The sequence below is a fragment of the Perca fluviatilis genome, chromosome 22 (assembly GCF_010015445.1).
Source record: "Perca fluviatilis chromosome 22, GENO_Pfluv_1.0, whole genome shotgun sequence".
Taxonomy (NCBI): Eukaryota; Metazoa; Chordata; class Actinopteri; order Perciformes; family Percidae; genus Perca; species Perca fluviatilis.
Window position 1 is genome coordinate 13,717,198 of NC_053133.1, and position 25,694 is coordinate 13,742,891.

The 25,694-nt window shown below is 41.0% G+C and overlaps 3 protein-coding genes across 5 annotated transcripts; 1 reads left to right on the forward strand and 2 right to left on the reverse strand.

Moving 5' to 3' along the window:
* Positions 1–2,052: 2,052 nt before the first annotated feature.
* LOC120552230 (palmitoyltransferase ZDHHC20-B-like) lies at positions 2,053–11,775 on the reverse strand. Of its 2 annotated transcripts, XM_039790074.1 has the most exons (15): positions 11,675–11,775; positions 10,574–10,767; positions 9,310–9,336; positions 8,860–8,954; positions 8,633–8,753; positions 8,476–8,545; positions 8,324–8,356; positions 7,702–7,822; positions 7,115–7,150; positions 6,753–6,885; positions 6,324–6,450; positions 5,165–5,254; positions 4,916–5,037; positions 4,736–4,783; positions 2,053–4,573 (listed from the first exon to the last, which is right to left on the reverse strand). In XM_039790074.1, exons 2-14 carry the CDS (start codon positions 10,689–10,691, stop codon positions 4,740–4,742), a joined length of 1,137 nt encoding a protein of 378 aa, XP_039646008.1. In that variant the 5' UTR covers positions 10,692–10,767; positions 11,675–11,775; the 3' UTR covers positions 2,053–4,573; positions 4,736–4,739. The 2 variants fall into 2 exon arrangements, with proteins under 2 accessions (XP_039646008.1, XP_039646010.1); XM_039790076.1 differs by lacking the exon at positions 7,115–7,150.
* LOC120552229 (arylamine N-acetyltransferase, pineal gland isozyme NAT-10-like) lies at positions 11,268–12,638 on the forward strand. Its single transcript, XM_039790073.1, has one exon. It carries the CDS (start codon positions 11,577–11,579, stop codon positions 12,438–12,440), a length of 864 nt encoding a protein of 287 aa, XP_039646007.1. The 5' UTR covers positions 11,268–11,576; the 3' UTR covers positions 12,441–12,638.
* Positions 12,632–25,516, reverse strand: LOC120552228 (E3 ubiquitin-protein ligase MARCHF6-like). 2 transcript variants are annotated; one of them, XM_039790071.1, is made up of 25 exons: positions 25,099–25,516; positions 24,534–24,633; positions 22,100–22,173; positions 21,734–21,877; positions 21,159–21,231; positions 20,829–20,997; positions 20,500–20,689; positions 19,462–19,523; positions 19,310–19,342; positions 19,170–19,221; positions 18,793–18,851; positions 18,615–18,695; positions 18,418–18,486; positions 18,030–18,104; positions 17,008–17,142; positions 16,660–16,880; positions 16,204–16,341; positions 15,848–16,064; positions 15,254–15,323; positions 14,869–15,050; positions 14,418–14,561; positions 14,135–14,224; positions 13,793–13,925; positions 13,237–13,372; positions 12,632–13,143 (listed from the first exon to the last, which is right to left on the reverse strand). In XM_039790071.1, exons 1-25 carry the CDS (start codon positions 25,115–25,117, stop codon positions 13,056–13,058), a joined length of 2,754 nt encoding a protein of 917 aa, XP_039646005.1. In that variant the 5' UTR covers positions 25,118–25,516; the 3' UTR covers positions 12,632–13,055. The 2 variants fall into 2 exon arrangements, with proteins under 2 accessions (XP_039646005.1, XP_039646006.1); XM_039790072.1 differs by having other exon boundaries at positions 14,418–14,552; positions 25,099–25,515.
* Positions 25,517–25,694: the final 178 nt, after the last annotated feature.

Below are 25,694 nucleotides of genomic sequence, written 5' to 3' on the forward strand. Positions count from 1 at the left end.
ACAAACACACATGCACAAAACTGGTCATATCAAAGACTAAAAGATACAGTAATTGATATGTATTTTTTTTTTCATTTATTTAATATTTTGTGCGGTTCTGTTCAAACTGTTTTATAATGCAGCAGTGTTTACCACGACATGGCATTTACATTACGCAAAGTCATGCTGTTATCAACGTGGCCAGTGTGCTTGACAGATCTGAAGAACAGATTTGAAACACAAAGGATCTGTTCTGTCCTATATGCCTAAATTATAATTTACAAACATCCATGTCAGGCACTTTTGTAGTGCAAATAAAAAAAAAAAAAATGGGCGGGGGGTGTTGGGGGAGCAGAGCGTTAACAGCATCGGTCAAGGACCTGTGTGTTAACTGTAAAGGTGAAGGTTCATCTCAGTCCACAAACAATGTTGATTGCCTTCAAATACTTTGAGCAAGAAACAATTTGCCTTTTTTAGTTTTGTTTCTGAACTTCAAAAAGCTCTTGTTTTAGACAAAAAAAACGAATTAGTGTGTACAAAGCACACTCTGCTGTCAAAGTCTTTCTTTGACAGCACAAGGCAGCCCCCCCCCCCCACACACACACACACACACTCTTCATCACCACCCACCCAGACAAAAACCAAGACAAGATCATACAATAACCATAATATACAACACCATATTAACAAAATAGCCACACCATAAACCAAATAAACATGTATAAATGACAACACCATAAGCCCATCATACACATCTCTTCCCAGCACAAAGCTTCTTAGGAGCCCTCCAGAAAGCTCAGGTACTTTCCCCATTTTCCCCTGTAGACATCCAATCTGGAAAACTGTTTGTATGACATCTTTTCAAACACCGCCACCCTCGCCATCTCACAAGCCCAAGCTTGAATTGACGGCACCCCTTCATTGCGCCACTGTCTCAAAAGAATCGGTCTAGCTGTCATCAAACTAGTCTGGACCCAACTTCTTATGTGCTCATCTATTCCGTTTAGGATTGCTCCATCTCCTAGAACAAATAATCTCGGGACGAATGGAACCTTTGTCCCTGCGATCCGACATATCTCCGACCGGTCAGTCAGTGGTCGAGTTGCTTTGTGGGTAATGTAGGTTTTCACAAGGAAGAAGTATGTGTGTAATAGGAAAAAATAAAAAAAGACGCTATATTTGGCTCTACGTCATTGATTTCGATCCTTTTTTTAAATTGCCCATCATGAGTCCGATAATGTTATAGGGTAATTCATAAAAAAAACAAAAAAAAAACTGCTTGGCAAAATTTGGTTTAAAAAAACATTTATTATTATTTTTACGTTAACTGTGTAGAGGCAAGTACTTCATTCATAAAATAGGAATGGTAAAATTAATCAGACAAGAAAAATATATATGTAGTCTTTTTCTTACATTATCAATATATATATATATATATATACACACACACACACATACATTGTAAAATAGGACATTGTAACAAAAAGACACCAAAGTGTAGCAATAAGCAAGTTATGAATACAGATGTAAAATGTTTGAAGTCTAAAAAGAAATGACTGAAATTAGGCTGAAATTTCCAGATCCTTCCTCCCTTTTCACAGCAGTTTTTATGGCTTCATTTATAAAGTTGAGACGGACCAGAGTAAAGCGAATTAAAACATGATGCACCTAGCAATTATTGAAATCCCCCAAGGTTTAACACCATAATTCCCATTATCATGATAAAACACATTTTTACACAACTTAGGCGCCATGCTTTTGAACATTAGTCAGACATTATGTATGCACACAGACGTTTCAAAAATCTCATGGCTGCACAGAAGCATTTCTTCCAAGACAATATTACAAAAGAACACTCAATTAACCATTACAAAATACACACGCACACTTTAGTCTCAAGGCCAAACAGCCCGGAGAGAGAATATAGGCAATTTGTAAAACAACAAATCGACAGGTCCAATGCTTTTTTTTTTTTTTTTAATTAGTGGCCATAAGTAATGAGGGGAATGAGCCACGCTCCTTACAGATGATATATTTTTTTGCATTTCTATTAAAACCAAATGTTTGAGTGGGAGGTTTAAAAAAAGATCTACACATGATCGGAACACAACCTTGGCTTGAATCATGATCTCCGACAGTAATTTAAGCTGATTAGTTGAGATCGAACCACAATGTTATTCCGATATTTTTAAATCAGCATAATTCATATTGTAACAAATGTCCACCAATCACCGGTTTGTAAACACACTTGGGCTCAAAAAGGTCAAACACGATTGGAAGGATAAAATGTAAACATAAAGTCCAAAGAGCGGGCGGTTTCAAACGCTCCATCATTCCATCAAGTCCCCCCACTGTCCCGTCTACATTCAGCACAACTGTGACAATGATTACCAAGAAACAAACCGTACAACATCACTAACCCACTCTACATGACAGAAACAGCTGTAAACTTGTACATCCCCAGAGTCGGGTGGGATCTATTTAGTAGGAGGCTCTTCCAGCAAAAGTAAGGGATGTGATCAGATAGACACGAGCAATGAGAGATAAGAAATAAGCTGGGTCTCCCCCCAATGTGAGTTGGATAAGTTGCATAATTCCTTGGAAAGTTGCAAAATTCCTTGGAAAAGGATGTAACTCAATCCTGAATGGTTGTTATTTGGTTAAACTGACAAAATTGTCCATTCTTTAACAGATATGGACATGTGCATGAGTCATGGAATCTAAAATTCTTCCTTTTCGGATTTTGTTAGACCCTCTGAGTCACATCGCAGATGTTCAACACTTGACACAACTCAGATGTTCAACACTGACACTGTTAGGTTTGACACAAGCCGAGGCTCCTTTAACAGTTCAGGGCCACAACACTGAGCTGACTCCCAAATACACACAGAGTAGAGTAGAACGCTGTAGCCGACACCTTCATTTCACATCAGATCAGATGGGCTTCAATTCACTTTCACTTCAAATGAAATCTGGATGAGTTATTACAGGAGGGTAATGCATATTAATTGCATGTTGTGAAACTATTTAATTCTGAATAAAGCTGCTCCTGCAAATCTAACTGAAAGTGAGTTGAGCCCTGATCCACATGTTGATAAGAGTTCAGATAAATCTCATGTGAATGATGGCAGATAGATAACAGGAGCGGTGTCGCCACCCGTCGGCCAGCACTGGTATTGGAAGGACATCAGGACCCGCTACAGGCAGGAGGGACAGACAAAACCTTGTATAAAATATTGCGCCACGACGACAAGTAAATTGAATTTGGTTACGATAACATTGACCAGTGAGTTTAATATAAAGCTAGGATGTTGTAAACACTTCAGGTTCAGAGGTCAGAGCTCCTGACAGGTCAGCCCTTATTTGGCAATGAGTGTTGGTGTCTTAGTAAAGGCTGAAGCACTGAGCTGTAGAAAAACCGGCTGTAGACGATGCAGGCTCAGAATCACTGATCAGCATATGACATACTTCCATATGACTCTGAAAGAAAGGTAGTGACGGACGCTGCACATTGCACTGTTTGAAATGAGTCTCCCAGGTCATTTATAAGCAGCATGTTTTAACACAATTTGGCCATAAAAAACACAAATGATTCTTTTAGTTGCTGTTACTTCATACAAAATAAGACTGCCACTTCAACTGTCCACACACATTCACACACAAACAATACGCCATAAATCACATAATTATCCAACATCCGTTATACCTGGGATGCTTTTTGGGCATGAAAAAAAAAAAAAAAAAAAGCAGCACATTCTTTGATGGACATTGATAATCTACAAAGTGCAAATATGCCACCTTGTGCTCAGATATCCAAAATGCCATCCAAAACCCAGCTACAGTCTTCCCCGCTGTGCACTGGTTCAGTCCACTCAACCATGCAGTAGAGTCCTCTGTAAGATAGTCCAGGTTTTGGTGGGAAATATCCATCTCAAAAAGTTGCAGGTGCGCTTGTCAAATGCAGATGAGTTTTAAAAATAAAAATAAAAAATCTGTCACACAGGTAAAGTGATCCATGTCCTCGGGATGTACTGCCTTTCTAAAAACACGGGAAAGAAATGTTCAAAACAAACACACTGCTCCAGCATGTCCCCCCACTCTTCACTGCAGCTTTGTGCCTAGAAAATGAGTCCTGGTGCACCCAGGACGCTTTCGGCACCAAAAAGTTCTCTCATTAAACACCAAAAGTAGCTTATATTCATTCCGGGATTCTTGAATTTTCTCATCATCAATAAAAGCTCCACCAAAAGAAAACTAAACAACACAAGGAAATATGTATATAGTTGAATGTATGAGTGTTAGCAAGTGTGTGTGTGTGTGTGTGTGTGTGTGTGTGTGTTGGTGCGAGAGGGAACAAGCTTGTATCACATGTCCTATGGGGGTAGGTGTGAGATTTGCTTATGACACTGCATGCGAAAAATGCCAATGCCAGGGATGCATTACTGTGCTGCGAATGGGCAAAATAAATGCATTTCCATAGTAACTCAGGATGGATCTGTGGGGATGGGGTTAGCGCTGGGAGACTGTTGCCATGGTGACAAACTTAACTGTTGCGTTGCTTAAGGCATCGTATTAGATGACAGAGGAGTTCCTCCTGTGGCAGAGAAGAGAAGAAACAAACAAAGACGATTAGGTACATTACTCTTGATTACACTCTCAATTATGCAACACAACACTTACATGTGATAAATCTGCACACAAAAGAAGTCACCGCTGTACCCAAACCTACACACTGACTGAACTCCTATTTACATACCTGGTTAGGACTCGCTCTCCATGGAGATTGTAATGGTTTCACTATCAGCTGTGAAGCCAAACAGAAAATGTGTTAGATGAGAGATACCACACAGGGAGCGGTTAATGTTTATTTTGTTGGTGAAATATTATTATTATTATTATTATTATTATTATTATTATTTCCCCTGGTAGAGCTCACCTGATTTGAGGGTGCTATCAGCCTGATGGTCTCCAATGTTGTTGGCATGCTGGTCGTTGCTCAGGAGGCGGTTCTGTGACTCGCTGACGGGGCTCACAGGGCTCACAGGGACTTCAGCAGCTCTGGAAACATGCCCAACAAATAAAAAAATTAAAAAGTGAAATGAACGGTGCACCCACAACCCTTCAAAAACAATCCTTTTCAGGACCTCTTGTCAAATATATCTTTTATTACACCAAGATTGATCACCTTTTATTGGGCTCCGGCTGCAGGGTCACCGCGGCCTGCTCTACATCAGCGTTGACCAGCCGCGTCGGGAACGTCAGACCATCTCCCTGACTGTGGGGAACAAGGAGGACCGGAGAAACTCAACAACGTGCAGTCAGCCCGGAGGGCAACAAACTGCAGTTGGGTAAGACTTCCTACTGAACTTCAACTATTCAATTCAATTTTATTTATAGTATCAAATCATAGCAGGAGTTATCTCAAGACACTTTACAGACAGCGTAGGTCTAGACCACACTCTATAATCTACAAAGACCCAACAATTCCAATAATTTCCCCAAGAGCAAGCACTTACTGTGTCCTTGTTGAGTTTTTTTTGTGATTGTTGCGGGCAAAAATCCTTGATTATGCGGCACGTTTTGTTAAAAAATGCGATGGAATATGCGGGATATTTATGCAATGTTATGCGCTGAAATTGCGGGAACTTGCAAAAACTGCGGTTTGATGAAAAAGAGAGAAAAATAAAAAAAAAAGTGTTTCCTCCAACACCCTGCTTTTCGATGATGTTCACGTCGCGTAATTACGTCAGTTCATAACGTTCCCATGGCAAAAGGGGAAAATGGCTGCTCTTGTGTGAAGTAATCGCAACATTTTTCAACTTTCTGCTAAGATGACTTTTTTGCAACGAAAATGCGGGGATTATGAAATCATGCAGGACCCGCATATTTTGTGCGGAAATCGGCAATTTATGCAGCGAAAGTGCGGCGTATTTGAAAAAATGCGGCCCCTGCATAAATATGCGGACTTTGGCTGATAATGCATTGAATTATGTGATCGCATAATCGCGTTTTTCTGGAGGGACTGGTTAATCATTGTATTAATGTATTACTGAAAAAACAATAAAAACATTGTAAAAAAATGAAATAAAAAAAACTAAGGTAATCTGATATTTAAAAGAAGGGAGATCGTGGCCGGGTTGGTTCAGTGGGTAGAGCGGGCGCACATGTGCTGAGAGGTTTATGTCGCTACACGGGGGTCCAGGGTTCGAGTTTGACCTGTGACGATTTCCTGCATGTCTTCCCCCCCCCTCTCCCCATCCCCCCCCTTCTAGCCTAGCTGTCCTGTGAATCCAGTGCAAGTGCTAGAGAGGCCCCTAAATCTTCCATTCGTGTGTCTCCTTTACCTGGTGAAGACGGGCAGCAGCCAGTACTTCTTCTGGTCTCCAAAAACCTGAGCGATATTCTTCCGGAAACCCAGAGAGAAGCCGTTCTTATCAGAGCCTGTCCTAAAGACCGGTGCTCTGAACGCCTCTGCAGAGACGGCGCACCATGGAGAGACAAGCATGGACAGAAATGACAGATACAGAGGTCATTAAACAGCCGCGTGACATTTCATTAGATGAGAAGGGAAACAAACGGACTGAAGACAAACAATCTGGGTGTGTGTGTTAGATACGTCGTTACCTTCAAATCTGGAAATGAATTTTCTTGAACGTTGAAATTTGTACAACTACAAGGCTGTTGAAAACCTCTTAAACAAATGTGTAATAGTTGTGCTTTTGAAGTGGTTAAATAACAGAAAAACACCTGCTGAATGTGTGTTTTTGCGTTACCTATAGTGGACCTGTTCTTCCCTACAAGCCACAGGTGGTAGCTGAAGAGGGACAGAATACTGATGCAGAACATGGCCGCCACAAAAAACAGAAACAAAACATGGAATTTGGCGTGAGTGTCTGGCAGCTCATTCTGGGGGAAGAGATGAGAGAAAAGGAGAGTGAGAGAGGAATTAGCAACATACGGTATTATACATTTAGGATATTTATGGAAAGAAAGAAATGAGAGAGCGAGAAAGTAAAAAAAAAAAAAAAAGAAGAAGAGAGAAATAGGAAGAGTGCACACACACATCACGACAACAACCATGGCAACGATGGTTAGGCACTGCAACACTAAAGGCTTTGGAGGATAGCTGGGTTACCTTTGGGCAGTTCTCTGCCGATTTCCTCCGGCAAAGCTTTAGTACAAACAGAAACGAGACTGGTTAGCAACACCAGGAGAGAACAGGTGGGAGGGGAGGAAAATCAGCAGGCAATACAAGGAAAGGCCAAGGTGGGTGAAAAAGGGGGGAGGGGTAAGAGAGTGAAAGAGAGTGGGTGAATGTACAAAGTGTGCCTGGAATGGAGAGAACAAAGGGATAAAAGGGGACGAGATGAGAGGAAATCGAAGTGGAACAGCTACAAGAAAAGGAAAAAGCGAGGAGGTGTTTGCGCCCGCATGAGTGGTGTGACTGATGGTTCCGATTATGGAGAGGGAGACAAAAAAAAAAAGGAGAGAGAGAGAGAAAGAGAGATCAGGGAACAATGACCCAGTGTGCAAGAACTGGGGATAACAGAAGAGAGGGATCGGAGGGTGAAGGCTGAGAGAGGACAGAGAAAATAGAGGAGTGGTACGGCTCAGCACCATGCACAACACGCTCAGAGGATGCTCATCCAGGCTTTGACATGCAACCGAATCGGCATCATCTGCAGCATCATGCAGACACGCATTCAGCACATCATTACTCACTGTCCAGAACTTTATGAAATATTGCAGTACGGTGGCTGCAATGAACAAACAGTACACCAGCGAGTAAGCCAGGAAGAGGATGAAAAACTTGTAGTTGGAGAATCCGACACAGTTGTTCACCCTGGAGACACACAAACACAGAAAGGTGAGATTTGACATAATTTCCTCTGAGTAGGAATCTTATCAACCTGAACTTTAAAAAAATAAATAAAAATAAATAAAAAAAAAAAAGGTAGAGGCTTTGTGGTACTCTTATGGTTACAAAACAGAGTAGAAAGCTTTGTTGCCTTCTAGTATTTGGGAAATCAAGGCATGAGAACAAGATCTGTGTGGATAATTAAGTAGTTTTTAAAACAGTTTGGGCACCATGTCATGCAGCGAGATAAGACATTATTCCAACATAGCGGAGCTGCATGAAGCTTCTGAGAAACAATGCTAATATGCTACGCTTTGCCATCTTAATGAGACCAAAAAAGTGAAACTAAAAGGGATTAACATTCAACAGCTTGATGGGCCTGTTGCAAAAATATGCTCGGCATGAAGTGTGAACCACCCCAACTTTAAAATGTGAGCGGTTATATTATATGTAAGGCATATCTCTTTGTTTCGCAGGCTTACATACCAGGGACAATGGTGGTCCATCTTCAGCACACACCTGTCACACATAGCAAGAGAAAAGTATAGGAGAGGACAGATTTTTAAACACAAGAAAATATCTTGGTTGAATCAAGAGGAAGTCTCACAGTTAGTATTGAATAAATATGGTTTTCTTACATGTCACACGCGGAGCAATGATGACACCGGTCTGGCTTGATAACTTGACAGCGGTCACAGTAACGGATCGCTGCATCATGTCAACACAACAGGATCTTGTTATGGGACAGCTCCAACACACTCTCACATTCACATTTAGACACAAACACAGATGTACCTCCGGCTCCCGTGCGGGTATACAGAGGCAGACTGGTGGCAGCTCTCCATAGAATCTCTTGCTGGGACTCTGGCCTCTCTTCCTTCTCATAACGCTCCTTCTCAGCCTTGGGCAGGCAGAACTGGAGTGAAAAAAAAGCAGATTTCTTTCGTTCTTTTTTTATGCCAACAGGGGATTACAGCCATGTAGACAGAGTGGGCTTGTTTGGGAGAATTGGGTTATTGTACCTCTTTGGAAGGGTTGGCAGGCTGAGAGAAGATGGTCTTCCAGTAAGACCATACAAACATGACGAAAAAGAGGTGGAAGAAGATCAGGTAGACAACTGTAGGGAAAAATTAAGCAAAACGTCAGAACCAACAGCAAACAGTCTGATGTATGTGCACTGACTTGAACACTGTCGCTGTCACTTGGGATATGTGGAAATCTACACATAAAATTAATGAGAGAGCAATGCTGAATGAGGAGCTGCTCTGATCCAAAACAGACCAACCTCAGCACTTTGAGAAAGCATGTTTTCTGTGCCAGCCTTTTTTTTTTTTTTCCTTCTTCTTTTTTTTTTTTGCTAAGTGTAGAGAGCATATTTCACCGGACCTTAGAGAGATTATCCCACTAAAGAGCAATCTGGCTCACTTCTGTAAACCTATATTCACAATGTATTTAATAACCAAGAAACTTACTTTGCTCTCCTATACTGGGGATGGTGACTGTAAGAGAAAAAAAACAGAGAAAATTAAAATGTTAGACATGAAGAAATTGTCACCTAAGAGTGACAGTTATAATAGCTAAATTAAAAACAGTGGAATACATCTGGCAGTGGGCTTTAGATGTATTTAGATTGGATCCAAAAATAAATTCACAAAATGCAACAACAAAAAAAGAAAACAAATATTGAAAATGTTCTCTACACACAATCCCTCCCCAAGATGCAATTAGTGGCTGTTCTGAAGCTTTCAGCCATATAAAGAGTCCTAAAGTCAGAAAGATAGGAATTTGAACTTTTGATGGACAAACGCCATTTGATAAAATAACTTTCACTTTCAACTTAATTTAGTCAACTTTCTGCTTTTTTCCTTGGAAAAACACTGGACACTTTCAACTCATCAGGCACATAAAAATCCTTCACATTAAACTATCTAAGAAAGATAAATCACGAGCACACCAAGGCCAAATGACCTGTAAGGTAGGGATTACTTACTTACTTACATACATGCATACATACATACATACATACATACATACATACATACATACATACATACATACATACATACATACATACGTGTGTGTTTTGAGGTGCACTACATGAAAGTACACCTTTATAAAATTAGACCATGACATCAAATCTTATCCAGTAAAGGGATTTCTGTGATCCTGATATAAAAAGTTTGAGAACTCCTGAAATAGCCTACACAAGCTATAAATTACATAATTCACAGTTAACATATATCAGGATTAGAAAACATTTTCTCTCATCTTAATGCAAAAACTCTCTGGGCCAAATTAACACTTTAGCCGTGCCAAGCTAATTACCGAATTAGAGAAAGTGTGCATCTGGTGAGCCCTGTTTATATACCATCTATAGGTCAGCCAGACAAATACAAATACCGTTTAGTAAGCGTTTTAATTCTCCATCCAGACTCCATTCAGTTAGACACGAAATAATACACGAAACCGGCAGCAATAACACATACATCACGGTGAAAGTTTTTCTCTGTACAAAACACATTTCCCCTTAAACTAAGGTAACCCAAATCGATGGCAGCTACCAGATAATTAGCTGTATCTAGATTTGGACAGGCTTGCCAACACCATTGTTGAGCTGCGGTCCATTTACTTCCTGCTGGCCAGCAGCAGCTGTATGTTTCTGTGGACAGCACAATGGAAACACCAGAGGTTAAAGGCTTTAAAGATTCAACGGACGGAGGCAGGACGGCTACTTACATATACAAAGCTCCACCACATAAGCATAATACGACCAGCAGACGACCAGGGCGATAAAAATCACAGGTATCCATGCTAAACCCCGTTGACAGCATCTCAGTACGTGTGTGGGCGCCATCTTTCTCCCTCTACTGGGGGAAAGGGAGTGTCGATGTGTGACGTCACGTGAGCAAAGTGAGACTGGTGGAGGTGGTCTGAAAATATATATTTTTTGAATTAATTAAAGATATTGTTTGAACAAAAGCCTGGTCATTACACTGTTTGTACCCAATAAGGCTCAGAAATACATGTAATTAACCTACATATCATAGATGCCATTGATTTTATTACTGCAAAATGTTTGTCCGATTTTAGGTTATTATATTTTGAATGTAAGGACCCATATTAGCCTATATGTTATTATTAGTGTAGAATAGAGTCATGACTTTACATATAGAGTAGAATCAAATGTTATAATTTAACAATTACAACTTGAAATTATTTTTGCCAAAAAAAGTTGAATCTGTGTTTTATTGTGTTATGGTATTATTGGTTTTCATCCTATCATATTACAGTCATCATTCATCACCCTTCCTTTAGTTTATTAAAACGAAAAAAAAGAATTATCCAATAAAGTTTTGACAAAAAAATGGTCTGTACATTTTATTTTACTTTTAATTCACTGTTCACAACTTGTCAAAATGGCAAGCTTATTATATGTGTATCCACATATTTATTCATTATTTTATAAAGAGCTTACTTTAGGGCAGTGAAAGCTACAGTCTAGGCCTATGGGTGTAACTTAGGACTTTGAGCCTGTCCTCAAGACAACATCTTAACTCATCAGCACCAGGAAGAAAAATATATACGAAACCGAAAACACAGGAACATGGTGGCCTAAGCTGGCCAGTGGCAGGCCGTTTACTTGTAGACGTGGCTGTTATAACACACAGGGACTGTAAGTCACCGGGAAGTTGAGGCTAAAAGTGAAAGTAGTTGCTCGTAATCCATAAAAACAGCGAAAATGACTTCCGTTGAGATGCTGGCGGAGCGATACTTGTCGCGCATAGGGTTTGCTGGCCCGGCTGAGCCGAGCCTGGAGGTGCTGCGGTCGGTTCATACCTGTCACCTGCTCTCGGTGCCGTTTGAAAACCTGACGGTACACAGCGGCGGGCGAGTTCACCTCGACCTTCCTCTTCTGTACGACAAGATAGTGAACCAGCGCCGAGGCGGCTTCTGCTTTGAGAACAACGGTCTTTTCTCCTGGCTGCTGTCAAAGCTGGGCTTTCGGGTGACTCTGCTCTCTGGTCAGGTGAAGAATATGATCACGGGCTGCTACGGGCCACCCTTCGACCATTTGGTCCTCATGGTGAGCCTTGATGGGCAGCGCTGGCTATGCGACGTCGGGTTCGGAGCCCCCTGCTTCAGTGCCCCTCTTTCACTTGAGACCAGCGAGCCCCAGGAGCAGGGCCACCGAGTGTACCGCATCACAAAGCACATGGGGATGCATTTTCTGGAGTGGCAGCGGGACGAGAACAGAGGTGCAGATGGAGACTGGACAGAAATCTACAAGTTCACCCTTGAACCCCGGTGTCGGGAGGACTTTGCTGAAATGTGCCAGTACCACCAGAGCTCCCCCAGCTCCATCTTCTTCTGCAAGTCCCTCTGCACGGTTTTAAAAAATGGTGGAAGGCTCACCTACATGGGCCGCAGACTGACCAGCACCACATTTCCAACAAAGGGAACAGGGGAAGTGTTGCGAACCACAACCAGGGAACTTAAAGATGAGGAGATACCTGGTATTCTAGCAGAGGAATTTGGAGTTGTACTAAATTCTCCACTTATACCAAAGGATGAGACAATCACACCACCGCCAGTCATGTACTGATCATGCTTCCACATTGGATATCTTAACCCATCCATAGACAGAATGATGTGAAATATGTATATTCTCATTGAGAGATGACTGCAAAATGTCTTTGATTCATACATGTGATACAAGATTTTAAAGTAATTTTCAACTCCCAAATCAACCACAGTACTTTGCTCGTCTTGAGAACAGATGAAACAAAAAAAAGATAAATTGTCAGTTTGATTTAATAAATTAAACATACACTTTTAAGATGTACAATGGTCATTGCATGAATCCACGTCTTTAAGACAAAGTCTGCGTTCAAAGTATTTACACATGTACAATTATCAGGCAGCACTTTACAAAGCAAGGCATGAACGACGACACAGATGTTGAGCTTCAAATCAAACCTCTAACCTTCACCCTCCTGCCTGAGGGGAATACTCAGCTGTTCCATGATTATAATACATTTTCCCATCCCACCTTTGATGGGCATGAAAGGGAATTAAAAAAAAATATTGAACGGCATCCATCAAAAGGATGATGGTATAAGGACTGAGTTGAAAATCAAAAAGGGTGGGGTAAGGGGGGGGAGACAGGATGTACGCAGGGTAACGGGTGCAAAAATGTTGCAACATGTGACACAAGTATCTACTCTGCGACAGGGTTGGGGGGCGGGACTGAGCTTGCTCTTGCAGCTTTCCGTTCGTAGTTGACAAGCCTCTGTCCAACCAGGTACCTGTAAAGAGAGAGATTAACACGATAATAACATCCAAATTGTAAAAAATACATGTTGGCTTCTACAGATGGGTCCACGCTGAAAGATCCTTACTTGTCGTTCTTGATGTGTTCATAGAGGCGTTTAAACTGTCGGATCTGGAAGGACAGGATGCCGATAAGTGAAACCACCATCAAGAGGAAAGGGTAGATTCTTCTCTGCATTAGAATCTCCATCTCTGGGGTAACTCCTGCAAAAGTAATGCACTTCAGTTATAAATAGTTTCAGTGAATGCCCCAATAGCTGACTCTGTAGTCACTGTAACATCTGGAGATAAGAAGGAACATAGTATATGGGTGAAAACCTCTGTAATTTGATGTTACTTCATAACGTATTCGCAGTATTAATCTAATGGAAAATGCCAGTGCTTTAAGTGAACAAGGCCAGTGCTTTATTCCTCTCCTTTGCAATGGATATAGTATGCCTTTCATAGCACAGAAGAGGGTAGTCTACTGATATTTGTCTCTTAGTTTGGCGCTCAAGTTATGGAGAGGAAAAAAAAAACCTTGAACCGAGAAGGTGAACTAAACAAACCAAGAGAGAAGTAACTACATAAGTAGTAATTAACTTTCTAATTGATTCCCATGTACACATGTACTCAGACACTCACCCACAGCAGGAACCACCCCGGCAGCAATCACATATGGCACGCACAAGGACAGCAGCAGGACTGAGATGACCGGAGCTGCCAGTTTACGGATGATGAACTGGAGATCAATGTTGCGAATTCCGTTTGCATAAACCTGAGGAGCCAGTTTACAGTTATTATACTACAATGCACTTTATCATCCCCTTCTCTTATCTTTCTCTTTTCAGCAGGAAAGAATGCAGAGTCAGCTACAAAACAGCATGCATTTGTTTCTTATCCGGTCAAGAGACGAAAAACAATTTCTTATTTACAGAAGTGGATACATGTTGGTTTAAAAAGGTGTAATATCCATCCAAACCCCACCTGCTCAATAACAGTCTTCAGCCACCACTGTGGGCCCATGAGCGTGATGGCAGCAATGATTTTGGCATGGAGCACTCCGAGAGCCCAGTCCTGTAGATAACAGAGAGATCGATGGATGGACATGGATATAAGAACTGGGAATTAGGGGACAATATTGGGCAAACAGAGTAAAGGAACAACACAATACCCGTACACAAAAACGAACTGCTAAAAAAAAAGGAAGTCTTTAGAGAGGGATGGAAAAAGCAAGACATATCCATACAACACAGACCCACTATCGTACCTGCCAAGGGTAGAAGAGGGGGGTTTGGTCCAGGGGGACCCTGAGTGGAGCCACAATGACCAGTTCAAATAGCAGGCCCAGTAGCAACGGGATGACTCCGGCAACCAGCAGAGCTACAACCAGGGTCTTCAGAATCTGCACAAACAGCGCGACGACATACAAAATGAACATGATTAATCATAAAACATGTATACCTATTAATAGGTAGTTTTAAGTGCTATCCCTCTTTCTTCCTTCATGGGACAAAACTGCTGCAGCACCGGCAGAGTTAATGACAAGGTTGACATATTAATACTAAGATGCCAGAAAATTTGAGAATTCTATATTTGCAAAGTACATTTTACAAATACGAGCAATGTATCATCTGCATTTAACCCATCCTAACTATTTAGGAGTGGGGAGCCATGGCCTGGCCCAGTTTTGGTGTTTGGTCAACAATAGAGGCTGCTACCATGAGTGTCCACTCCTGGACTTTGCGTGCGATGACGGTGCGTCCCTGGGGCATCCAGGCCAGCAGCACGGTGACTCCGCGGATAGACAGCCAGCAGACATACAGGCCACACGCTGCCGTGTACAGCTCATGGATTTTGGAGCTTCCTGTCCAGAAGGACATCAGCCAGCGTCCGGTGAACACTGAAACGCATATGTGTCAAACAAAACATGACCTCTCCAACTTTTTTTCAACAATTTTAAAACAGAACCGCTTAAATAGCAGAGACGTGTGTGTGTGTGTGTGTGTATGATTTTTTTTTTTTCACCCTTTAATTATGGTTTGGGTGTGGGTCTGCAAAGAAGAAAATAAATTGCTGGTTGTCTTTTATGCCACCACATCTTACCTGGTAGGGTTAGGCACACCAGGCTGGCCACCAGCAGAGTGATGCACATGAATGCTATCAGCAACACAATCTGGAGAAAAGAGGAAAGTTTAAAAATACAAGTTAATGTAATGATGTAACCAAACTTGGACATATCTGATTATGCTTCTCCATTATTGGTAACACTGTAGAAATGTGTCTATGTTGTATATTATAAACTCCAATTGGAATACATGGGACAATTATAAGATCAAAGCTTTTAACATGAGGGAGGAGGAGTGTAATAACTGGGAGTTGAGTTAAATGGCCTAAGATGCACAGTAAGTGGTACCTACAGCTTTGGCATACTTCTAAATTTGTGTGGAAAACCCCAAATTGTAGGTGGCCCTAGCAAGCAGGGGAAGGATACAGCTTCCATTTTAGTCTCAGTTATGAATGATAACTCATTTAGGCTAATTTAGTTTTGTAATCCATGTACATCTAAGATTTGTAAATTATAACCAAAAATTCATATTAACGGGTCAAACTAGTACAAAAACTATACTAAAAAAGAAACGACAGTAATACAATATGTAATTCCCCAGAGACTGCTCCAGAAACGGCAGTGACCCTCACCCTGAATGGGAAGCGAAGGGGTCTGTGGTAAGGCTGGAATCCAACTGGCCCCCCTTGCTGCAGAATGGCCTGATGGGCTGCATGCAGCCCCTCGCCAGCTGGGGCAGGGTTGTTATTGTTGTTATGGTGACCAGGAGGAGGGTTGTTATTGTTGTTGTTCACAGGCTGGTTGGCATCAGTGTCCTCCTGCTCCCCGAGGAGGTAGGAGTGGAGGTCTCTGTGGAGGGTCAAGATGTGTTTGGTTAGAGACAGTCAATCTGAGAAAAACCAGGGGCTTAGTGAGAAAATGTGTGAACAAAAAAAAAAAATGGAAACTAGAATACGTAAAAGTGTATTATTCAAACGTATTGACTTACAGTAAATATCCAGCACTGACTGTCCAGGCCCTTACCAGGCCTTTGAGCCACTGGCGAGTGTGTCCCTGCTCCAACAGAGCTGGCAGCACAACCTGCAGTAATAATAGCTCCAAAGACAGCTCGCTGACTGGGGCATCACTGAGGGGTAAGAGGTGGACAGGGTCAGAAAAAGCCATTTCAACAGGGCATACACCACATGGTTACACTGAGCAGTTCTTGTGCTCAAGACTTCTGTTCTCGGTTGTTTCTTACAGCAGGTACTCAAATGGGCAAGTCACTGTTACTGGCAACGCAGTCAGTATTTCCTCTTTTGATAGATATACTTTGGTAAGATGTTATGGCTATGTGGCCTGAGGAGGAAGTAGTTCTTACACACCATTTCAGAGAGACAAAGCAGCAGCTTTCACACAGTTTATTGCTAAATGACCTATCATTTTGTTAATGCCTGCTGGTTACCTGTAGAGCATGACGTTGTATGGGAGGAAGGTGGGCAGCAGCAGTTTGATCAGCCTGATGGGCAGCCACAGCATGAGCAACACGATAGAGCCGAACACAACCACGGACAGGATGAACCGCCGCAGGTGTCTGTAGATGGGCAGGTGAATCATCTCCTGCACCGGGTTAAAATCGGGGTCATTGAGGTTTCTCAGAAACCACAGCACTCCCGGCCTCAGCACCTGATGGACATGCAACCATAAACGTTAGGGTTACATTTGTTTTTTAATCATAACATTTTTTTTTTTTTATTTACCTAGAGCAAACTGACTTAGGAAAAAGCTAACGTTACAGTAGTCAGGATCTTACCTCTCTCAGTAGGAGGATGAAAGAAGCAAAGTAGAAGACATAGACCATTCCCACAAGCCAGTGCAGGAACATGGTGGTACCAGGGGCTGATTTAAAACTCAACTCTCTGTCTTTCAGGGAGGCATCAAACATCTCCTGCAGTAAGCAACAATGTTAAATAAAGAGAGCATTTAGACCGAGTCAAATTCAGTGTTGGTTCGAGGATGATGCATCCTAATTACTTGTCTTTGCTAAATTAATGCACAGTTGGCTAGAAGATAAAATGTGCTATGAATAACATTTGCACATGGCATATGCTTAACAGATTAAAATTAGACGAAGCTCAATTAGTTTCTGAGAGTATATGCAGGATGAAGGATTCCTCCATTGCTGTTCCATTTTCCATATTGGCATTGTTCACGTATGTACGCGTAGTTGTGTCTATTTACCTTTAAAATAGGATGCATATTTTAGATGTCCTATATGTTACATATTTATTACACCTTCTAAAATCAGCATCATAGCAGACTCCAAACCCAATGTCCAAGCCAGTGTATTTTCTGTTTTTCTGTGTTCATATACATGTATCAACTGTGTGATCAACAGCATCTGCTCATGTCTCAGCCCTGTTCAAAGCCACTTGCTGCACTGTCTATTTGACAGACGCCTCTACAGGGTAGAGAACACCACTCTCATTTTAGCAAATTTGGTTGGAGGCATTCTCATAGGGAAGAGAGGTCATTTCAGGAAATTAGACGAGCGGTCACTGACACAGGTAGAAAACATGGATACCATTTCAGAAAAGCATTTGTCACTCTAAAATATGGTAACGTAACTGTAGCTACATCAGCCAAGGGTGAGAAATACAATTAACCTTCCTATGCCCATGATACCAATTAAAGTCTTAACATGACACCAGTTAAATAAATAATGCAGACAAGTGTGAGGAGATGGGGCTTCCAAAAACAAGAGTGAAATCATTTAACAGAGTAAGACAGACACACTGAAAGTCAGAACAAGAACAAGAAGGAGAGCAGTCTTACTAAAGAGCAGATGTCAAGCCACCAGCCACAGATGAGTGGAAAAACACCAATCTCCACAACAACCAGCAGAGAGACCTGTAATGGAAGCAGAGGTGCGTCTCAGTGTCAGTACTTTACACTAAATGTAAATACATTAAACACTTAAAATCTCTATACAGGGAGTTGAAATGCACTAATGTGACACTTGCTTCTAATTCGGTCATTTTTAAATGGCCACCTCGAGCCTGACTATTTATTATGATTATTCTTAGTTCATACTGTATTCAATGATTGCTAACCTTCAGTTTATGGGTGTGATAGCAACAAAGAAAACCCTCAGATTCTGCATTACGTTCAGGTAGTAAATCTCAGTAAGTAAACACTTGAAAAATGCACTTAGGGGCGTTACCTTGACAACAATGTAGCAGACTCCCAGGAGACGTCGGGAGCGCTGGAACCTGACCAGAGCAGCCAGTCCCTGAGACAGCCATTAAGGGTCAACATTGCTCACACGTTTACAGCGGCACAGACCTAACTCTAGAAAATGTTACATGTATCGTCTGTCCTTCGTCCTACATTTCAGTACGGTGCTAGACGGAAGGATACATGACAGAGGATGAGCGTCATGGCCAGCAGTATGTAGCCCACAATGGTTGTGATTAAGCCCTCAAAGTGTGAGGCTTGAACCTAAAGAGAAGTGCACAGTTGCATTCAAGTAATGAATCACTGTTCAAGAGACACAACACTGCATAAGAATACGGAGTTGATGAAAGCAGTTTCTCACATATTCCTCAAAGCCAAGACCCACGACAGAGAAGTGCCCAATGTGGTAGGGACAAAATGCTGAATGAGGAAAAAAAGAAGTGGCATATAAACTAGGAAAGACAAATGCAATCAACCTTCACCATTGCTATAAAGTACATAATATGTCTGGGATACTGGTATGACAAGGATCATATATTTGTAGAGTATTTCAGTTTTGCTTATTTTTTGTTTCCTATGTTGGAGGACCACAATGGAAATAAGCACTTGAGGCTTTACTGTGTTTTAGTCCTTGATAGATGCAACTATTGCTGTGCAAAGTTATTCGGTACTTTTAATCATTACAATAAATCAATTAATCTGTAGGTTTATAATAAAACCTTGTTTTAGTCTACTCACCAAAGACCAGGATGAAGAGTGTGTTGAGAGACACCACCCAAAAAACATGCTCCTACAAGACAAAAGTCACAAGAGTCCAAGTACGATTTTAACTTACAAACTCATCATACAAAAACATAAGTACGGATATGAAGACTTACCAGAAATACCAGTGAACCATCCAGGCCAAGCATCTAAAAAGGTAATGGATAGATCTTAAGCTCCATGATGTATAACCTTAATAGAAAAACCTGATAGATTTTTTGCAAAGGACAATGGGGGTGTTTGGAGATCAGTGAGGTCATGCAGTTACCCTTTCCCATGTGAGCTCCTCCGCCGCTCTGTCCCACTCCAAAGCATTCCAATTCATGTCATCTACAGAGAAACACATTCACTTTAAATACAATGACGAATAATACATTCACAACAGTCAGCAACTTAAAAAATAATTGTCAATATAAATTCCATATGTATCTTCCTGCTTGGTAGATATGGCCACAACATTACAGTGTTTGTCTGGTCAATGATTTTGAGTTGGCTTTTAGCAAAAACCCAGACATTATTTTACTGAAGAATGCTGTTATGATTACATTATTAAGGCTGTTCTGGGGAAAAAAATATTATGAGGGTTTTTCACTTCATTTATTTAGCTGCGGTGACACCCCACAGCTACAATAATCTATAATATAATTACAATTCATTATAACCCACTTTTGCCTAGCTGCTGCACAATCAGTCCATTAACCACAGCAAAACAAAACAAATAAGTGGACTATGAGTGCTATGGGTAGCATCATTATATCGTTCTCAAATTAATTGTATGCTCTAATGCGAGTGGTACTGTTTGTTCTAGTGTTTCTCAGTGTTTAGGAGTGAATTTCCATATATCTTGTAGTTTCCGGTTGCAAAAAAAGATGTTGCTTCAACAAAACGTCTTGTTTGTTGGCTTTACAGACAAAGAGACAAAGCATTTTGGAAACACTTTAATCATGACAATCTACTCTGTTTCATTTGTGCTTGAACTGCACCACTTTTGGTGTTTTGTGATGTTAGGCAATTACATTTGGTAAGGTAAGGCATTCCAGTACAACAAAGCTGACCAAGCAGAACACAATGTGAACAGACATCGACAGGCAGGCAGGCAGGCAGGCAGGCAGTGTCCCGTTCTTGAACACAATCACTGTGTTTGTTTAGGCTAATACATGGCTTAAAATGAATATTATTTATATATTGATGACAGCAATGTAACAGCCTGACAACCCTTCAGTACTGACCAAAATTACAACTACATCTGCCAGAAAAAAAACGTTAACCAGAAACACTGATTGTGATTCATTTCCTTATCTCCAACCTTGTGCTCCATTGTTGGGGTCTGCATCTTCAGCTGCTGCTCCCTCCTCTTCTTCCAGCTCTGGGTTATCACCCTGGTCTGGGGGCACATCAGGGGGCTCAGGCTCTGCTTCATTCTGGGCTGGTGGATCAGCAGGGGCTGGCTGGGCTGCAGGGGGCTCATCGGCTGCTCCCTGGCCTGCAGCTTGTGCCTGAGGGTGAGGGGAAAGAATGGATGGCTTTAATATAGGGAGGTGACAGTAAGGGGGATTTTTGTTTATGCACGTGGTTAAGATTGGATGTCAGGGAAGAAATGACTTGGCCTTATTGGCAATCAGTCAAGCAAAGTACCTCATTGGCTTGTCCGGCTGCATTCGCTGGTGGCGGCTGGTGCTGCTCTAACCAATGGGGAGCACCACCATGGACTATCTGTTCTCTGAGCCACACCAGGCTGATAAATGCACACAGCGTGCAGGTGACCACGAAGCAGCCCTGTAGACAATCTGCAAGCAGGTTCTCTCTGCAGGAGAACAAAGATTAACATTCATACACACACACAAAAATCACTGAAATATACCTTTAAAAAGTAAGATATATGGAAATGAAGAGAATAAACAGATAAAAGTGACTAGCTTTAGCTTAAGTAATGTGTAGTAGGAGAATACCGGGATTATAACTCACGTAGAGAGCATGTCCAGCGGCAGTGTCAAAAGTGAGCTCACAGAGCCGGTAAACAGACACTTGTAGATGCGACCTGAGGACAGATAAATACATTAGGGTCCGTTTGCACATATTTAATTCATTTTAAATGCTGCATTGTAACAATGTATAAAATATGTGAGAATTAAATTGATCTAGCCAAAAATGTTTACATTGAGTGATTTACATATCTTCAAACATGCACAGCATTGCCCTTTTATGTAATGGTACTATCTATCTATCTATCTATCTATCTATCTATCTATCTATCTATCTATCTATATCTATATATATATATATATATATATATATATACACACATACATACACACACATTCAAACCTATGAAACATAATGATCAGCTAAAATCAAATATTATCCCATATTGCTTCAAAGAACCAACATATTAAGATATTTTTTTAAGATAATACAACTATTAAACAACTGAAACGAGTTGTAAGAAGGGTTTAATGCAGTATTAAAAGGAGGAGATTGCTGTCCCCTTGAGTACACATTCTGTTTATCTGTGCATTTGTGTCTGTGTGTGTACTACTTACATGCAGTGAGAGGAACCACCCCGAGCCATGCGAATGCCACCAGTGTGTAATGAAACCAGTAACGGATGGCCGTGCCCACACTGGTCAGCAGGCCGGCACAGATGTCCTGGATGGGCAGACGTGAGGGCATGTCTGGGGAGTAGACTGAAGTGGAAAGAGCAAAAGAGTGAACTAGAGACATTTAAATTATATTTTATGTTTGATAATGTTCCAAATATTATTCAAATTTGTGTTTAAAATGTATTTTCAATAAATTAATGACCACATGTAAAAATGACTATTGCCCCATCTGTAAGGCTTATTTAGGAAACCTGAGGGGGTTTAATATATTAAAGTGGTTGATGCATCAATGCCAAAGGTACATACTTGGTGTGAAAGCAAATCTGTGCTTGCATAATTCACAGTACTCCTTCCTGCTGTGCTTTAGCCACTGGACCAAACTGTAAAGCAACATTTAGACAGTCAAAATTAGTACACACAAATCAACCACCTAAAAGATGGGCTGCTTGAGAATTAGTGTTTTTATTACATCATTCTGCATGTGTAATTTTGGGGAGAGATATTGGCAAAAAGAATATTACACATCAATAGCAATAGCGACATACTGCAGAGCTTAAATCAATAAAAAAAATCCACCTATAAAATCTTTAAAAAGCATTAAAAAAAACAATGAATGTGTGTGTATGGTCACATTTGAAATTTGTTTTTATTATATATGTTTAAAGTATTGATAATATATGTTGTTTTTATTTGTTGTTTGTATATCTGGAGTGGTAACGAAAATAATTTCCCCCTGGGATTATTAAAGTATTTCTGATTCTGATTCAAGAGTTCTGATTTCAATAGATTTGATTGGTCCCTCCCTATTTTGGACATTTACACTCTCCCAAATGGTCTCTATTCACAAAGCCTCGGAATTAACAAGATCCAAATACACACTGTCACTTGAAACAACTCGTGTGTTGCAGATTTAAACCACAGTCTGGGGATGTCAACATAGTTAGACAAAGACAAAGGTCTATAGTGTTGATCTGACTAAATCTCTTCTACACAAAGGATGTGATGAAAAATGCATGCTCAACTGTCCTGATCTCTCTAGGATCCAACAGACACTGACTCTGAGCACTTATTATGGTTCAGTCATGGTAAAACACTAACTCTCTGATTAACAACAAACAAAAAAGGTTGTCTATTATCACAATCAATAATAACACCACCCCAGCTTGTTGTGACATAGGTTAGACTCTGGGATTAACAACTGGGTTATGTTAAGGAGGCATAACACCAGCTGATTCCCACACATATAACAGAATTAAAAGGCCTGTGTCATTAGACCTACACACAACAGGGTTATACGTAAAGTGCTCATATTATGCTTTTCCCCTTTCCTTTATTGTGTTATATATCTTTACTATTTACAAAGTGAAAAAGCCCAAAGTCCACCCCAGAGGGATTTACCATCTCCAACAGAAAACGCTGGTCACAAACAGCTCTGTTGTAGTCCAGCCTTTACTTCCGTTACGACCGTGCGTCACTTTGTAACACACGTTATAATGCTCGCCTAGCTGCTGGCGTGGCACGCCCTCATACTCTGCTTCTGACTGGCTAGTAGTCCTTACCTAGCTACTGCGCATGTGCGACTCCCAACAAACATGGAATAGAAGTGAGATGCCTCACTCGGTAGCTAAAATAGAGAGCTCAACACACAGGGTGAAAAGAGGAGCAGCAGCAATGTGTAATCCAACAAATATATATCGTGTTTTTTGAAAATTAAACCACTGTGTAAACCTATTGTGATATAACCTCTAAATACAATTATCAACCTGAAAATGAGCATAATATGAGCACTTTAAGTTTCAAATCAATTTACATCACTAGTCACTAAGTCACAAGGTTTGACATACCCTAACCATGCAAGAGAGTGATCCCCCATGACAGAACATATTTATTCCTTGCTAGTTTGTAACAGTTGGGCTTTCTGTGGGAAACCAGCCATATGATCTAGTTGATCAGCTCAAAATCAACACATTGTAACACATATTCTGGTATACATCTGTAAAGTGATTCATATGTAAAATCTGAAAGGTGAAATTTCCTGATTTACCCAAAGGATTAAGAATATATACTAATCTAGACCAGCAGTCTATAGTACATAAAATGTGCCTGCTATCTGAGAGTTGCTGGGGCTGTGTCTGTATTTGATATTTATTTAGTGAGCAACCAAAAGGAAATAAGATAAACATAGCTAAGGTCAGCTACAACCTGCATGCACCCAGCACAACTACACAATAGACTATTATTCTAAACTTTGAAGGGGCTGATGCAAACTAACATGGATACAGAGTGAGGTTTAACAATTACCACAGAACAATCCAGGCCTGGCCTTTGATTGTGCCTGGGAATTTCCATGCACCTGACCCTCTTGTAACCAGGGACCCTCACACACAGGACAGATGAGAACACAGCACAATCTCCAAAATACCTGCATAGGCTGGTCTTGTTTACACCATGCAAATACCACACAGAGGGACAGTAATCTGAGGGACAGTAATCTGGGACACTATCCAACCTGGATGTGACAGAGGATGAACCTGTTCTGCATCCTTTAATGATTCTTTACATTTTGCTATCAAGCCACCACTTTAGGAATAATTATCAGGCAAAACTTATGCACCAAGTTATCAAATTACTTAGCAACCACCCTGAAGTATAACACATCATCACACTGTATTCATTTTAATATAGTGTGTTTGAGTGAGAGTGTGTGTGTAAAAATTACAGCTGAGCCAAACACACTTACCATTCCTGGTGGATAAACTTGATACTGCCAGTGCAGACACACGGGTGGTACAAGGGTTTGTCTGGGGTCCCCTCAGAGCGGCACACACGACAAATGTCCGCTACACACACACACACACACACACACACACACACACACACACACACACACACACACACACACACACACACACACACACACGAGTAAGTATGATAGTAGGATAGATAGGAAGTGGATTGGGGTATGTTAATAGACAGGTGTCTTTTGGAATGAACAATCAAATGGTAGATAAGAAGATACATAAATCTAAGTGAGTTACACTCACTCCATCTACATCAGGAGACGTTACATTGCTGCCTTACCTTATGCTCTCATATTGAGCTCGGTTGCATTAAAACAACACTGAGCAGGCATCTCTAATTTTGCTAAAATTAACCTCACATTAACTGACAGCTATGCTATTCAGCTAACTTAACCACTAGCAGGCCATCTCAACAGCAGGTTCGCGGTGATGCACTTACGAAGCTAACGCTAGTTAACCAGCTGGGAAAGCGATGCCCTTATTTCGTTATTTTTAATTATTTACCTTCTTCGGCAGTATCCATGATGTTCGCTAAGCACCGGTCACCGTTTCTTCCAGGAGTAACTTGTACAGCGAACCCATCCACGACACAGACAATGTCGTTTAGCTAGCTAAATTAAGCTAGCGGAACGAGCGTATCCTTATTTGTCGGATGCATTGACAATCATAAAATGGTTTCCCCACAGACTGGCCACCAGTACTTGCTTCGTTGTGTCCTTTCACATCCAGTGTGTCTTCGCCGCTGAACACAATGTTTTATTTTAACGGTGTATTTTTAATGTAAACAATAAAAGTTGCATCCTCCGTGTTGCTGAAATGACAGTATAAACCTGGCAGACAAATGGCTAGCTAAGCTGGCTAACGCATGCGCTAACGTCACTACTAGCTCCTGTCATAACATGTGTCACAAGAGTTTTACTTTGCCACAGCGGATCAAGATTTACGGCAGGGAAACAACCATCACGTGGTTATTAGCGTTAACGTTAGCTAGATTAATATTTCATGTATTTTAATTTAGCACCGGAGACTTGTTTCTAAACACAATTAAGATGTGTGTCTACATTTGAGTGTTCTCTTTCTTCGCTTTTACTCTCTGATAT